Below are 13,167 nucleotides of genomic sequence, written 5' to 3' on the forward strand. Positions count from 1 at the left end.
TGTCCGGACCTATGTGCCCGAGGGGGCGGAGTGGCCGGGTGGAGGTGGCCAGACGCCCAGCAGGAGAGGCGCCAGGCCCATGGGAGTTGCAGGGCGATCACACCTCGAGAGGGGAGGACAGTTGGGGGTCCCATCGATACTGTCCTCCGCCGGGGGCGATGAATGGTTCCTGCGGCACCCCTTGGCTAGTTCGTGGTGCCTCGATGTCGGGGCTTCGCTGGGGTCGAGGCCGGGTTGAACGGGGGTGCACGGTGTGACGTGGATGCCAACAAGATGGCGGAGCCACGAGGAGTATGCGACCACGTGCAGCTCCGGGTGAAGGGCCTTGGTGCAGTTCAGACGGGTGGCCCGTGGCGGCCGGGGCGGGGAACGGGCACAATCCAGGGGGTTAAGGACCACGCCACGAGGCCGGGTCCAACAGTACAAAATGGAACTAACCTACACTCACCCATCCAGGGCACTCCATTATTTGGAAGGTGAAACCAGAAATTGAGTTTCTGTTATAGATTTTCCACATACATCAAGAGAAAAGCAATTGCACTCTGCTAGTCTTTCATCTGGTCCAGAGCAGTCCCAGAGTGGATGTGGTGAGACCCCTGAGGGCTCCTTTGAGTCCAGCTGACCGTAGATAGGATCTGGCTGGAGCCCACAGAAATCTTTGTTTGAGTCCAGAGGCTCTCCCATGAGCTGGTCAAGGACAGGGTTAATGTATGTCTCAATATTCAGTAATGGATATCAAATATAAACTTGTAGACAACAGTTGATTGTGTGACTAATTACAATCACCACAAATTCAGAATAAAATTAAGAGTACAATCATAATAAAAACGTTAATTCAGTAAAAACGCAGTTAATATCGTCATTAAACATTTTTAAGTGAAAGCCCCTATGAGTCCTGTGAAACCTCCTATCGTGAAATATAACCCTGTACCAGTCCCCGCTATTGGCTGATCATATTGTTACTAGAGTATGTCACCTTTGTGCAGATAGGCAGAGCATTAGGCTGGAAGTTATTACCGGTGCTTGAACAGGGCTCCTCTCCCAGCCAGGGTTCCTCTCCCACCCGGGCTCCCCTCCTACCCAGGGCTTGTCTCATACCCAGGGCTCCCCTCCCACCCAGAGCTCCCACCCAGGGCTCCTCTCCCAGCAAGGGTTCCTCTCCCACCTGGGCTCCCCTCCTACCCAGGGTTCCTCTCCTACCCAGAGCTCCCCTCCCACCCAGGGCTCCCACCCCACCCAGGGCTCCCACCCAGGGCTCCGACCCAGGGCTCCCCTCCCACCCAGGGCTCCTCTCCCCCCTAGGGCTCCCCTCCCACCCACGACTCCCACCCAGAGCTCCCCTCTGACCCAGGGCTCCTCTCCCACTTTGGATGCCCTCCTAACACAGGGCTCCCCTCCCACCCAGGGCTTCCCTCCCATCCAGGGCCCCCCTCCCACCCAGGGCTCCTCTCCCACCGAGAGCTCCCCTCCCACCCAGGGCTTCCCTCTAAACTCAGGGCTCCCCTCCCACCCAGGGCTCCCCTCCTAACACAGGGCTCCCCTCCAACTCAGGCCTTCCCTCCCACCCAGGGCTCCCCTCCCACCCAGGGCTCCTTTCCCAACCAGGGCTCCCCTCACTCGGGCTCCCCTCCCACCCAGGGCTCCCCTCCCACCCAGGGCTCCCCTTCCACTCAGGGCTCCTCTCCCACCCAGGGCTCCTCTCCCACCTGGGCTCCCCTCCTAACGCAGGGCTCCCCTCCTACCTAGGGCTCCCACCCAGGGCTCCTCCCCCCAGGGCTTTCCTCACACCCAGGGCTCCCCTCCTACCAGACTCCCCCCACCCAGGGCTGTCCTGCCACCCAGGGCTCCCACCATGGGCTCCTCTCCCACCCAGGCCTCCCCTCCCACCTAGGACCCCACTCCTGCCCCGGGCTCCCAAACAGAGCTCCTCTCCCACCCAGGCTCCCCTCCCATCCCACCCAGGGCTACCCTCCCACCCAGGGCTCCTCTCCCTCCAGGGCTCCTCTCCCATCTGGGCTCCCCTCCAAACCCAGGGCTCCCCTCCCACCCAGGGCTCCTCTCCTACCCAGGGCTCCCCTCCCACCCAGGTCTCCCCTCCCACCTAGGGCTCCCACCCAGGGATCCTCTCCCACCCAGGGCACTCACCCAGGACTCCTCTCCCCAGGGCTTCCCTCCCACCCAGGGCTCCTCTCCCACCTGGGCTCTCCTCCCAACTTGACCCCCTCCCACCTAGGGCTCCTCTCCCAGCCAGGGCTCTACTCCCAGCTGGGCTCCCCTCCCACTCAGGGCTCCTCTCCCACCCAGGCTCCCCTCTCATCCCACCCAGGGCTCCTCTCCCACCAGGGCTCCTCTCCCACCTGGGCTCCCCTCCTACCCAGGGTTCCTCTCCTACCCAGGGCTCCCCTCCCACCCAGGGCTCCCACCCCACCCAGGGCTCCCACCCCACCCAGGGCTCCCACCCAGGGCTCACCTCCCCCCCAGGGCTCCTCTCCCCCCTAGGGCTCCCCTCCCACCCACGACTCCCACCCAGAGCTCCCCTCTGACCCAGGGCTCCTCTCCCACTTTGCCTGCCCTCCTAACACAGGGCTCCCCTCCCACCCAGGGCTTCCCTCCCATCCAGGGCCCCCCTCCCACCCAGGGCTCCTCTCCTACCGAGAGCTCCCCTCCCACCCAGGGCTTCCCTCTAAACCCAGGGCTCCCCTCCTAACACAGGGCTCCCCTCCAACTCAGGCCTTCCCTCCCACCCAGGGCTCCTTTCCCAACCAGGGCTCCCCTCCCACCCAGGGCTCCTCTACCACTCAGGCTCCCCTCCCACCCAGGGCTCCCCTCCCACCCAGGGCTCCCCTCCCACCCAGGGCTCCTCTCCCACCCAGGGCTCCTCTCCCACCTGGGCTCCCCTCCTAACACAGGGCTCCCTTCCCACCTAGGGCTCCCACCCAGGGCTCCTCCCCCAGGGCTTTCCTCACACCCAGGGCTCCCCTCCTACCAGACTCCCCCCCACCCAGGGCTCTCCTGCCACCCAGGGCTCCCACCATGGGCTCCTCTCCCACTGGGCTCCTCACCCACCCAGGCCTCCCCTCCCACCTAGGACCCCTCTCCTACCCAGGGCTCCCAAACAGAGCTCCTCTCCCACCCAGGCTCCCCTCCCATCCCACCCAGGGCTACCCTCCCACCCAGGGCTCCTCTCCCACCAGGGCTCCTCTCCCATCTGGGCTCCCCTCCAAACCCAGGGCTCCCCTCCCACCCAGGGCTCCTCTCCTACCCAGGGCTCCCCTCCCACCCAGGGCTCCCCTCCCACCTAGGGCTCCCACCCAGGCATCCTCTCCCACCCAGGGCACTCACCCAGGACTCCTCTCCCCCAGGGCTTCCCTCCCACCCAGGGCTCCTCTCCCACCTGGGCTCTCCTCCCACCTGGACCCCCTCCCACCTAGGGCTCCTCTCCCAGCCAGGGCTCTTCTCCCACCTGGGCTCCCCTCCCACTCAGGGCTCCTCTCCCACCCAGGCTCCCCTCTCATCCCACCCAGGGCTCCTCTCCCACCAGGGCTCCTCTCCCACCTGGGCTCCCCTCGAAACCCAGGGCTCCTCTCCTACCTAGGGATCCCACCCAGGGCTCCTCTCCCACCCAGGGCTCTCACTCAGGACTCCTCTCCCCAGGGCTTCCCTCCCATCTGGGTTCTCCTCCCATCCAGACCCACTCCCACCTAGGGCTCCTCTCCCAGCCAGGGCTCTTCTCCCACCCGGGCTCCCCTCCCACTCAGGGCTCCTCTCCCAAACAGGGCTCCTCTCCCATCCAGGCTCCCCTCCCATCCCAACCAGGGCTCCCCTCCCACCCAGGGCTCCTCTTCCACCTGGGCTCCCCTCCAAACCCAGGGCTCCCCTCCCACCCAGGGCTCCCCTCCCACCCAGGGCTCCCACCCAGGGCTCCTCTCCCACCCAGGGCTCTCACCCAGGACTCCTCTCCCCCAGGGCTTACCTCCCACCCAGGGCTCCTCTCCCACCTGGGCTTTCTTCCCACCCAGACCCTCTCCCACCCAGGGCTCCCCTCCTACCCAGGCCTCCCCTCCCACTCAGGTTTCCTCTCCCACTCAGGGCTCCCCTCCCACCCAGGGCTCCTGTCCTACCCTGGGTTCCCAAAAAGGGCTCCTCTCCTACCCAGGCTCCCCTCCCACCCAGGGCTCTTCTCCCACCCAGGGCTCCCCTCCCAGCCAGGGCTCCTCTCCCACCCCACAGGGTACAGAGGGAAGTGATGGACACAGCTGCAAGGGGCAGGTAGAAGCTTCAGAAAGGAAAGACTTACAAGTGAATTCAGTAATTTCTAGTAACTTGCCTCTTTTTGTATCATTTTCTAGTTACTTCATTACCTGAGAAATATCAAATTTAAAGATCAGAATGGGGAAGAAATCTTTATTGATGTAAATGGAGACGCTCACACCTCTTTCAATATCCTGAATATTCAAATATCCCAAAGTGGGGATTTCCAACTTGTAAAGGTTGGAAAAATTGACACTACAGCTCCTGAAAGGAAACAAGTCACCGTCAACATGGACGCCATCTTATGGGGCCGTGGAAGTGGGGTAAGCCTTACACCGATGAACAGGCTGTTCCATCAGCTGTCACGGCCATTGTCACTGCTGCTTAGTCTTTCTTCTCTTTCTTTCCTTGATATCCCACATCATTGAAACTCCAGTCTGTGATACTCTCTGAAATGTTGAGATTGCGCCACACTCATGGCTAGGTCTTACACAAACCGGTTGATCTGCTCTTCGGGTAGTACTTCTCCTATTGTATCTTGGTCAGAGTAGTATTGCGCCAAGTAGGTGACAATAGGTTTGTCGCTAGTACTTTTTGACCCATCGAAATCTAACAGGCATGTGATAGGGGTACGGTATTGTATGTTGAAGCAGAGATGGTGAAAGAGATTGATCGCCTTGTCTCCCTATTGGTAGAGATGTGTTTGTGAAGTGAGCCATATATTCTTCACCTCATCTAGCATTGTGTGTGGCAAGAGAGTTTAGGTGTGAGTCATGTTTCTGCGCAGCCTTGGTTCTGTGTTGTCTAATTAACAGGTTTCCAGATCAAGAATCTGGTACTACAGATTTGAAGGGTCGCTTTCAATGCCTTCCATAGGATGCCCGGTTAGTCTGTAGAGCTACTCTTCTGGGTAAAGTAGGAGTCAATGGTCTCTCCTATGTGTATTGTGCATGTTTTGGTGAGGTCAGTCTCCATCATTGGGGGGCCAGGTGGTGTCCTGTTGTCATACAAATGACTACTTGGAAGTGGTCCAAAGGTCCTATGGCCAGGATGTATGCCGCCATCAAACTGTGCATCTATTTTGGGTTCTAGAAAGTATTCTAAGTGTAAAAAGGGGTGGTAGACATTTACTAGTGTCAGGGGGTCACCATACAAGAGGCGAGTGATGGCCATGTTTCTCCACCTCTGACCCCTCCGTTCCTTTGTAACCATGAAGAGAAGGGTGATTTAAATCAGGATGGCTATTTCTCTGTATCCTCTTGTAAAACCAGAGTGGAAAGCCTGAGTGAACCCACAGTGTACTAGGAAGGGAACTTTATTGCCCAGCAAGTCAGTCTCCTGGAAGAACAGCACGTCAGACTGTGCTCTTTTTGCAGCCCAGAGGACTGCCATTATTTTGATCATGTCAATTAGACCATTAATGCTCCAGGATGATATCTGATCTGTTCCCTCAGGACTCCTCTATTGGGGTCTGCCATTGGGTGAGAATATGCCTTGTATGGGGTGGATGCCGGTAAACATGGGAGTTGTGTTAGTGGCAATAACGTAAAAAATAATGATATCAATGACAACTACCCAAGTCCACCCACCCTGTGCTTTGGTAACATGAAGTACCTACCGTGCAGCAGACCAGTTCCTAGTGCCAATGGGCTAACAGGATTGCCATGTCTCAACTGAAGTCCATCCTGACAAACTACCACCTATACCCGTACCCGTTTTAAGAGTCTCTTATGTCGACACTTGGGGCTATGAGCTCATGGAGGAAATGTGTGCTTGGCACCAAAGCAGGGTGCCATCACCGCTCCGTCTTGGGTATGCCTACAATTAGTCAATGATGCTCTTCATTGAGCAGGCTGGCTGGAGGAGAATTGGGAGACAGGGGTCGCTTGGGCCCTGTGGTTCCCAGCCCGGAACTTGTATTAGCTCCCCCCTCAGTGGGAGAAAGAACATCAATCAAGTGCCCGTACTATCTGAGGGTCCGGATTTCCCCATAGCCCCCTGTAGCATTACAGCACCAATTGTTTTTGCACCCTCAGTGGCTTGTGTGTTTCTCCAGGATGAACAAGAGCAGTTACTGATGAGCCTCCAGTGTTTGGACCATTGTGGGGAGTTCTTAGTAGAGGTCCCAGCTGAGCAATCCATCACGATCTGGGGCAGGATGTGTGTCCACCCAGGAGTTCTTTTGTCGGTCTATTGGAACACTTTGTAGTAATCAAGCCAGGATCCAGGAAGTAGTTTCAAGTAGATTTATTGAGGTTGGTTACGGGATCAGAAATACAGCAATCATTAGCCGCACCAGGAGCAACCTTCCAGGTGCTCAGCCCTTCTCCAACTGTCCATTCCCACTCCCAACATTCCATCTATCATCATACTGTCAGCATTCCACTGGCACATCTGAAACCATACCAGACCAGGATACTACATATCCTCCTTTGTTCCAACAAAAACAAAAAGGAACGCCAAAATCTAGAATGACAGGAGAGAAAAAGAACAGAAGCTAGACACAGGCTACAGAAAGGAGAAAACCGGAAAACACGTAAAAGGGTAGAGGCAAAACATAACGAAAGGAGATGAGAGAGAATAACAAAAACCAAACCCATCTTCCCTTCCAAGGATAGTAACCTAACAAAAAGACCAAGGAGAGTGGGGTAAAACATAATGAAAGGAGATGAGAGAGAATATCATAAACCAAACCCATCTTCCCTTCCAAAGATAGAAAGAAATAGAAGAAGAAAAAATCCATTAATGGCTGTCCTCTGCAAACCCACTGGCCAGGTAGAAATACAAGAAGGCAGCTCACATCAGGAGAAAACAAGACGACAGAGAAGAAGAGGAATCCAAGTACTCACACTTCCCCATCGACAGCATGAAAAAGAGATTACAACTATAGAATACAACTGGGCTACAGCGTGCAAAACAAAACTAAGACAATTGAAACGCCCAGAGTAACGTAACCCATACACTATGGCGACTTACCGCACACCCACTTAGGGTAAAGACATTTGTTTAAGCATGGGCAACCTCGAGTGGAGGTATAAATATGTGCACTTTTGAAAAAAAAAACATGACCAACCTTAGAACACTAAGAAAGGTAAAGCGTGCACTGCCGTGAAGGCAATTGACAAATAATGTGATGTCCACCTATGGACGCACCTCGACTGGAGGTAAAAAACATTAATGCACAAGATAATGGGGAAAGATCCCACAACACACCTCCGGAGAGGTCAAGATATTGTGCATAGAAAATGCGGGACAAACGTCCGCGCAACGCACATCAACTGGAGGTCAATTGATATGTACATAAAAGTGGGAGAAAACCCCAACACACACCTCGCGGAGAGGTACATAGATTGTGCACGATTGTGCACTGTGTGGTAAGTTAAAAAAACAATGTGCACTGTGTGACCATATTAAAAGTCATGCAGAAAAGAGATAGTAAACACAGCTCACATGTAACAAAAAAAACAACCTAACTGGTTCTGGAGTTTGACTTGTCACACAATTAAAAGGTCACTGAGCAGTTTTAGAAAACGTTAAGTTAACCACAACACATACTGTGTTAAAAAAAAATACGACCTTGTATGAAGTGAATAACTGTAAACTGTAATAGACTAGACCTTCAAAATTGCATACAAAAACTGAATGGTAAATATTGCCCATGGAGCCTCAAACTCACAATGTGAGAAAATGTCACTAGATGGCAGCGTAACACAGAACAGTGAAAAATAAATATATGCATACAAGATTTCACAATGTTTAACAATACAACGCTGCACTCGAGTAAAGAATGCCACCTAAAAAAACGAGTCACTGCCAATATTTTATGCACATGAGCAACCTTGAAAAATTATCTCATCCAAACGAGTATTTGTAAATACAAGCGAGATTTCAAATGCTGCAGAGCGTCTATAATGTGACAACGGATAAGAAAAAAACCTACAAGTCCAAAGTAAAAGCGAGCTCAATCCCACGACGGCGTTCCTGACAGGTTAAAGCTTCAATTAACTTTATTTAAAACATCACAACTGGTTGGCAAAGCAGGAATAGAGCACTAGCAATTTCATTGAAAAATCGCCAGTCTAAATAAAATGGCGGCGCGTTGATCACGTCGCGCCGGGTGGCTCACTGCACGCCCTTACTGCAGAGCGTCTCTCATCAGCTGTCAGTGATGACATAGGAAGAGTTCCGAAGATTACGACAAGCAGGTAAGATCGCGTGCACTTGAACGAACGCGCGCTCGTTATTTAAAATAAAATAATGTTAAACTGCCAGAAAGCAAAAGCTTACCAAAGGCCCATCGATACAAAAAAACATGGCTCACCTCCCAGAAATGAAGCATTTCCACCATAGATAGCGCTGGGTAAAAAGACGGGGAAAACGTAGTAATAACACTCCTCCGTAGCGCTTGAAGGTAGCACCATTGCATGTCAGGCAATAACACAGGAACGCTCAACACTTGAAATACAACACTAGATCCAACCCTTCTAGGATAGGGGTTTCTCGAGTGTTGCCAAACAGGAAAAAACGTTCACAACTACGTTGTTTTGCCCGAACAGAAAGTTTTCCTCTCAATCAAAGCTGACATGAGGTTGCCTGGCAGGTAGCAGGTAGAAGCGACACACACTCTGAGGAGATTGAAAATTGTCCCGTGGTGTAACACTGAAAACAGGAAACCATCAAAACAGTCCAATTACCTTGGTAGTTGAAACAGAGCTTTTAAAACTGGAAACAACACTTGTGATGCTGTTGGAACAACAAGTAATTCTTTGAGCAGCCTTTGAAATAGAGTAGACACTTGCCCTGTTTGTATTTATTGTCGACCGGATGTCTTACTACCGTTTTTTCTCTCTTTTTGTTTTTTGTAATAACGCACTGTGCCTTGTATATAAAATGTCAAAAAATATAAAAAAAAGATTTAAAAAAAAAAAAATGAAATAGAGTAGACACAGCTTGAATTGAGGTTGAACAGAGCTTTTGAGACTGGAAACGGTACTTGTGATGCTCTGAGAACAGCAAGCAGACAGGAACTGGTGCCTCTCTTGAGGACACAGCACTTGACAAAGGCGTTGGGCTTACCCTCTCCTGAGGGCACAGCAGAGAGTCAGGCTTACCCTCTGAAATCACAGCACAGGAAAAACAGGCTTACCCTCTCTTGAGGGCACAGCAGAGGCTTACCCACTCTCGAGGGCACAGCGCACAGCAGAGCAGAGGCTTACCCTCTCTTGAGGGCACAGCAGAGGCTTACCCTCTCTTGAGGGCATAGCAGAGGCTTACCCTCTCTTGAGGGCACAGCAGAGGCTTACCCTCTCTTGAGGGCACAGCGCTTGAGCAGCAACCGAACAGACGCTGTAGGGACAGCAAACAGAGACTTGAGCTGCTGATAAGACAGGAGCTGGCACTGTAGCGTTGAGGGCGACCGTTGTAGAGGTCACTGGTGGGGCTATGGTGTGCCAGTTGGTTGAATAATCGCAGCTGTAGTTACATGAGTTGCTTTAGCTTGAGAGTAGGTACTCCAGACTTGAAGAAGACTTGAAGTTGAAGGTTACAGAGGTAGCAGACGCAGGTTCTTTAGTTCAAATCGTCGCCATAAAATTGTAGTAATCAAGTCAGGATCCAGGAAGTAGTTTCAAGTGGATCTATTGAGGTTGGTTACAGGATCAGAAATACAGCAATCATTAGCCCCACCAGGAGCAACCTTCCAGGTGCTCAGCCCTTCTCCAACTGTCCATTCCCACTCCCAACATTCCATCTATCATCATACTGTCAGCATTCCACTGGCACATCTGAAACCATACCAGACCAGGATACTACACACTTCCTCGGGGTCTCCATGAAGAGGGTACTTGTTTGATATTTGACTTGAATTTGGCGAGATACAACAGCATGTAGCAGATGTTGAGAATGCACAGTTTTTTCTTGGCTTCTATGAAAGACTGCCTCTGTTGTTGGACTAGGTTGGTAATGTCCGGAAATATCATTATCATATAGGATTTATACATTAAGTATTCGTGTGCGCAGTCATACTGTAGGTTGGTATCTATCAAGTTAATGAGAGTGCAGGTTAGTAGAGGTCTGACCGGAGTGCCTCACTGTGCCTCAGCGTGGTTGTTGAGCCAGGGATCTGTTGGCTCTCTCAATGATGAAGAATGAGGACAAGGAACTATCTTGAATTAGTGAGCAAAGCCACTGATGTAGGAATCGTAGCCCTGCAGGAACCCAACCAGGTTGAGGTTATTTCTCCTGAGTCTTCCCTCTGCATCCTCCTTTCTCGTGGCCAGTTCAGTGGAGTTGGAGACTTTTGAGATCGTACGTGGAATGTCAATCACCACGGTCCCCCTTATCTTGGCCTTGGCTATTCTGTCCAGGGAACCTACTGAGTCAATCTTGTCCTTTAATGTCTCCCATGACTGGTTGATGGCATGAAGTCACATGGCACTGTGGGTTGTAGTGCCATTATTCCCATCTTCTATGCCCAGTGTGGTGTCCAGCGCAGTGTCTGATGATTTAGATGCTGGGTTGGCAAACTTGAGCAGTATGCCCTGTTTTTTTTGTTGGGGGACTTTGACTCTGGCCATGGTGAGTTTCCTGAGATTGGGAGGTCCCCAAGTGGGTGTTGACCATGTGTGGTGAGGCCAGCCATCCCTCAGGTTGGTGTCTGTTGAGGCGGCCAGTGGGTTATTTACAGGTATGTTTTGTGGTGGGCCTCTAGCGGAATCAGCAGCAGCCATCCTGTTGGCTGTTGCACAGTAATGGATATGTGTGGTGGCCACCTATGTCAATCCAGACCTTGGGCTAAAGCTAGGACCAGTGTGAAGGAATTTACTCGTGGGTCCTTCTCCTCTTAGGCCTTGGGGGTCCAATAAGGCCTCTGCTTGGGAGTCCTGAAGTCGATCAGTGAGGGCGAGGTATGATGGTGAAGGGGGAGGGTGTTCCAAGCTTTGGGGTCGAGATGGGAGAAGGATCATCCTCTGGCGCATGCGCGGGATCTGTGTAAGGGCACGGTGTGCAGTGTGGAGGTTCCAGGGAGGGTCAGTGGAAGGGCAGACAGTGAATCATGTAGGGGGGCCTTGGTCATGGAGGGCTTTGTAGGCGTGTGTCTGGAGCTTGAACTGGTATCTCCTCTAGACTTGGAGCCAGTGGAGGTCCTTCAAGTGCTGGGTGATGTGGGTTCTCTTGGGCAGGTTGAGAATAAGTCTGGTGGCTACATTCTGTATCATCTGAAGTCTTTGCATGAGTTTGATGGTGCCTACATATAGTGAAATTTGTTGACATTTAGGACTCACCATATGGTTGCACTCCAGTGTTTGGACACTCAACAGTGAGCAGGTAGTGCCTGCGCTCCACTCTGCTGCAGCTCCACTTCTCTGCTATATTGAGCTGCTTCAGAAGTGGACCTCTTTCTGTCACAGCCCCCACTTTGCACAGCAGGGCACCAGCCACCCACCGGGGTACCTATCAGCACTGGGCCATGTTTGCAGCACACATCAGCTGTCGACTTTCAGGTTCCCACTGGCTCTGCCTCTGTTGGTATGCCAGGATGCTGTCTTCTTGGCCTTAGCATTTTAGCTTCCTTTCGCCTGGCTTGAGGTGCCCCCAGTCGTCCCCACATTGCTTGATCTCATTACCAACAGATGCCCAATGCCGAGGAGCAGCCGGTTGATGGTTTTGTATTGTTAAATAGACAGTATACTGCAGGAGTGGTGATAGGTAGTTGTGAGATACTCTAGTTTCTGCCGACCATCTTAGACAGCTAAGCCACACCACCCCAATGCTATCAAACGCTTAATGACTTCTGTTTCTTTCTTCTACTCACCAGTTATCTGTGATTGTTACTAATAAAACTCTCTCTCTTCATCCTTCACTTTCTTCTTTCCTTTGTCACTAGTACTGAGGTTCTCTCTGTTCCTTCCGCAGGTTCCCCGCTCTGTCTGCAGTGAGAGTTGTACCCCTGGATACAGAAAGGCTGCTAGAGAGGGGGAGCCCGTGTGCTGTTTTGACTGTGTCCCATGTGCACAAGGAGAAATCAGCAATGTCACAGGTGGGCTTGGATTTTGAATGATACCAGCTTCATACAACATAATATTTCCTCACACCCTATATGTTATTTGTTAACTGTATAAGCTGCATCTTTGTTTTGCCTCTTAATGATTGTGGGTTCTTGAAGAAAGCACAGTGCACTGGGAGCAAGTGTTAAAATGTATCTGTGAACTCCCTACATGAACTTGACTGAGAGCGCGGGTGGCTATTTTCTTTGCTTGGTCTTCATGTGCGTGCGTTGCAGAGGACCACACTTTGATCCCCATTATAGTTAGACTGCTGGGATACGTCTTCTTGGCTATGGAGGCCTACCAGTGTTGTATCTGTGTCTTCTTTTAATTTAGGAAAAGTTTGCATAAGAGAGATACACATGGGAAGCTGGAAGTTCCTGCCACTGTGCATCTTCTAAAGGTGCCATGGAAAAATGGATAACATCTGTGTCCTGTGCTTTGATTTGAGTCTATGTTGTGACAGCCATCACCATGGACCCAATCAACCACTAACCATTGTGCATCTTACCTCTTACTTGAAATGTAAATGCAGTTTGTTGCATAAATTCAATCATAATTTCAACACTCGCAGGTGAGTTATTTGCAAAGCTGTTGGAAGGACAAAAGGCGGTTCTGGACACTTGGGCGCTGCACCTTTAGGATTTATTTAATGGCAATAAACTGATGCAATGCTTTGCATCACCTTACACAGATTTGCATTGCTTTATACAATGTGCAAACCTTAATACATAACCCCCATAGATCTCTAATTGATGTCCATAAAGTTGCCTTGGGAAGTGTGTCCTAACATTAGCTTCCGGAGACTTCCAAAGAGATGGTGGTTTGGAGGAGGATTACCTGGGTGTTCATAATTTAAAGAGGTCAATGA

At 51.8% G+C, this 13,167-nt stretch overlaps 1 protein-coding gene across 1 annotated transcript in view; it reads left to right on the plus strand.

The window, feature by feature from the left end:
* LOC146808510 (extracellular calcium-sensing receptor-like) overlaps positions 1-13,167 on the plus strand; it is a 146,490-nt gene that overhangs the window by 90,507 nt on the left and 42,816 nt on the right. The window contains exons 4-5 of the mRNA XM_085623965.1: positions 4,350-4,574; positions 12,166-12,289. Of these exons, the coding sequence (XP_085480091.1) occupies positions 4,350-4,574; positions 12,166-12,289 (349 nt within the window). The remainder of the gene's footprint in view (positions 1-4,349; positions 4,575-12,165; positions 12,290-13,167) is intronic.

The sequence above is a fragment of the Triturus cristatus genome, chromosome 8 (genome assembly GCF_964204655.1).
Source record: "Triturus cristatus chromosome 8, aTriCri1.1, whole genome shotgun sequence".
Taxonomy (NCBI): domain Eukaryota; kingdom Metazoa; phylum Chordata; class Amphibia; order Caudata; family Salamandridae; genus Triturus; species Triturus cristatus.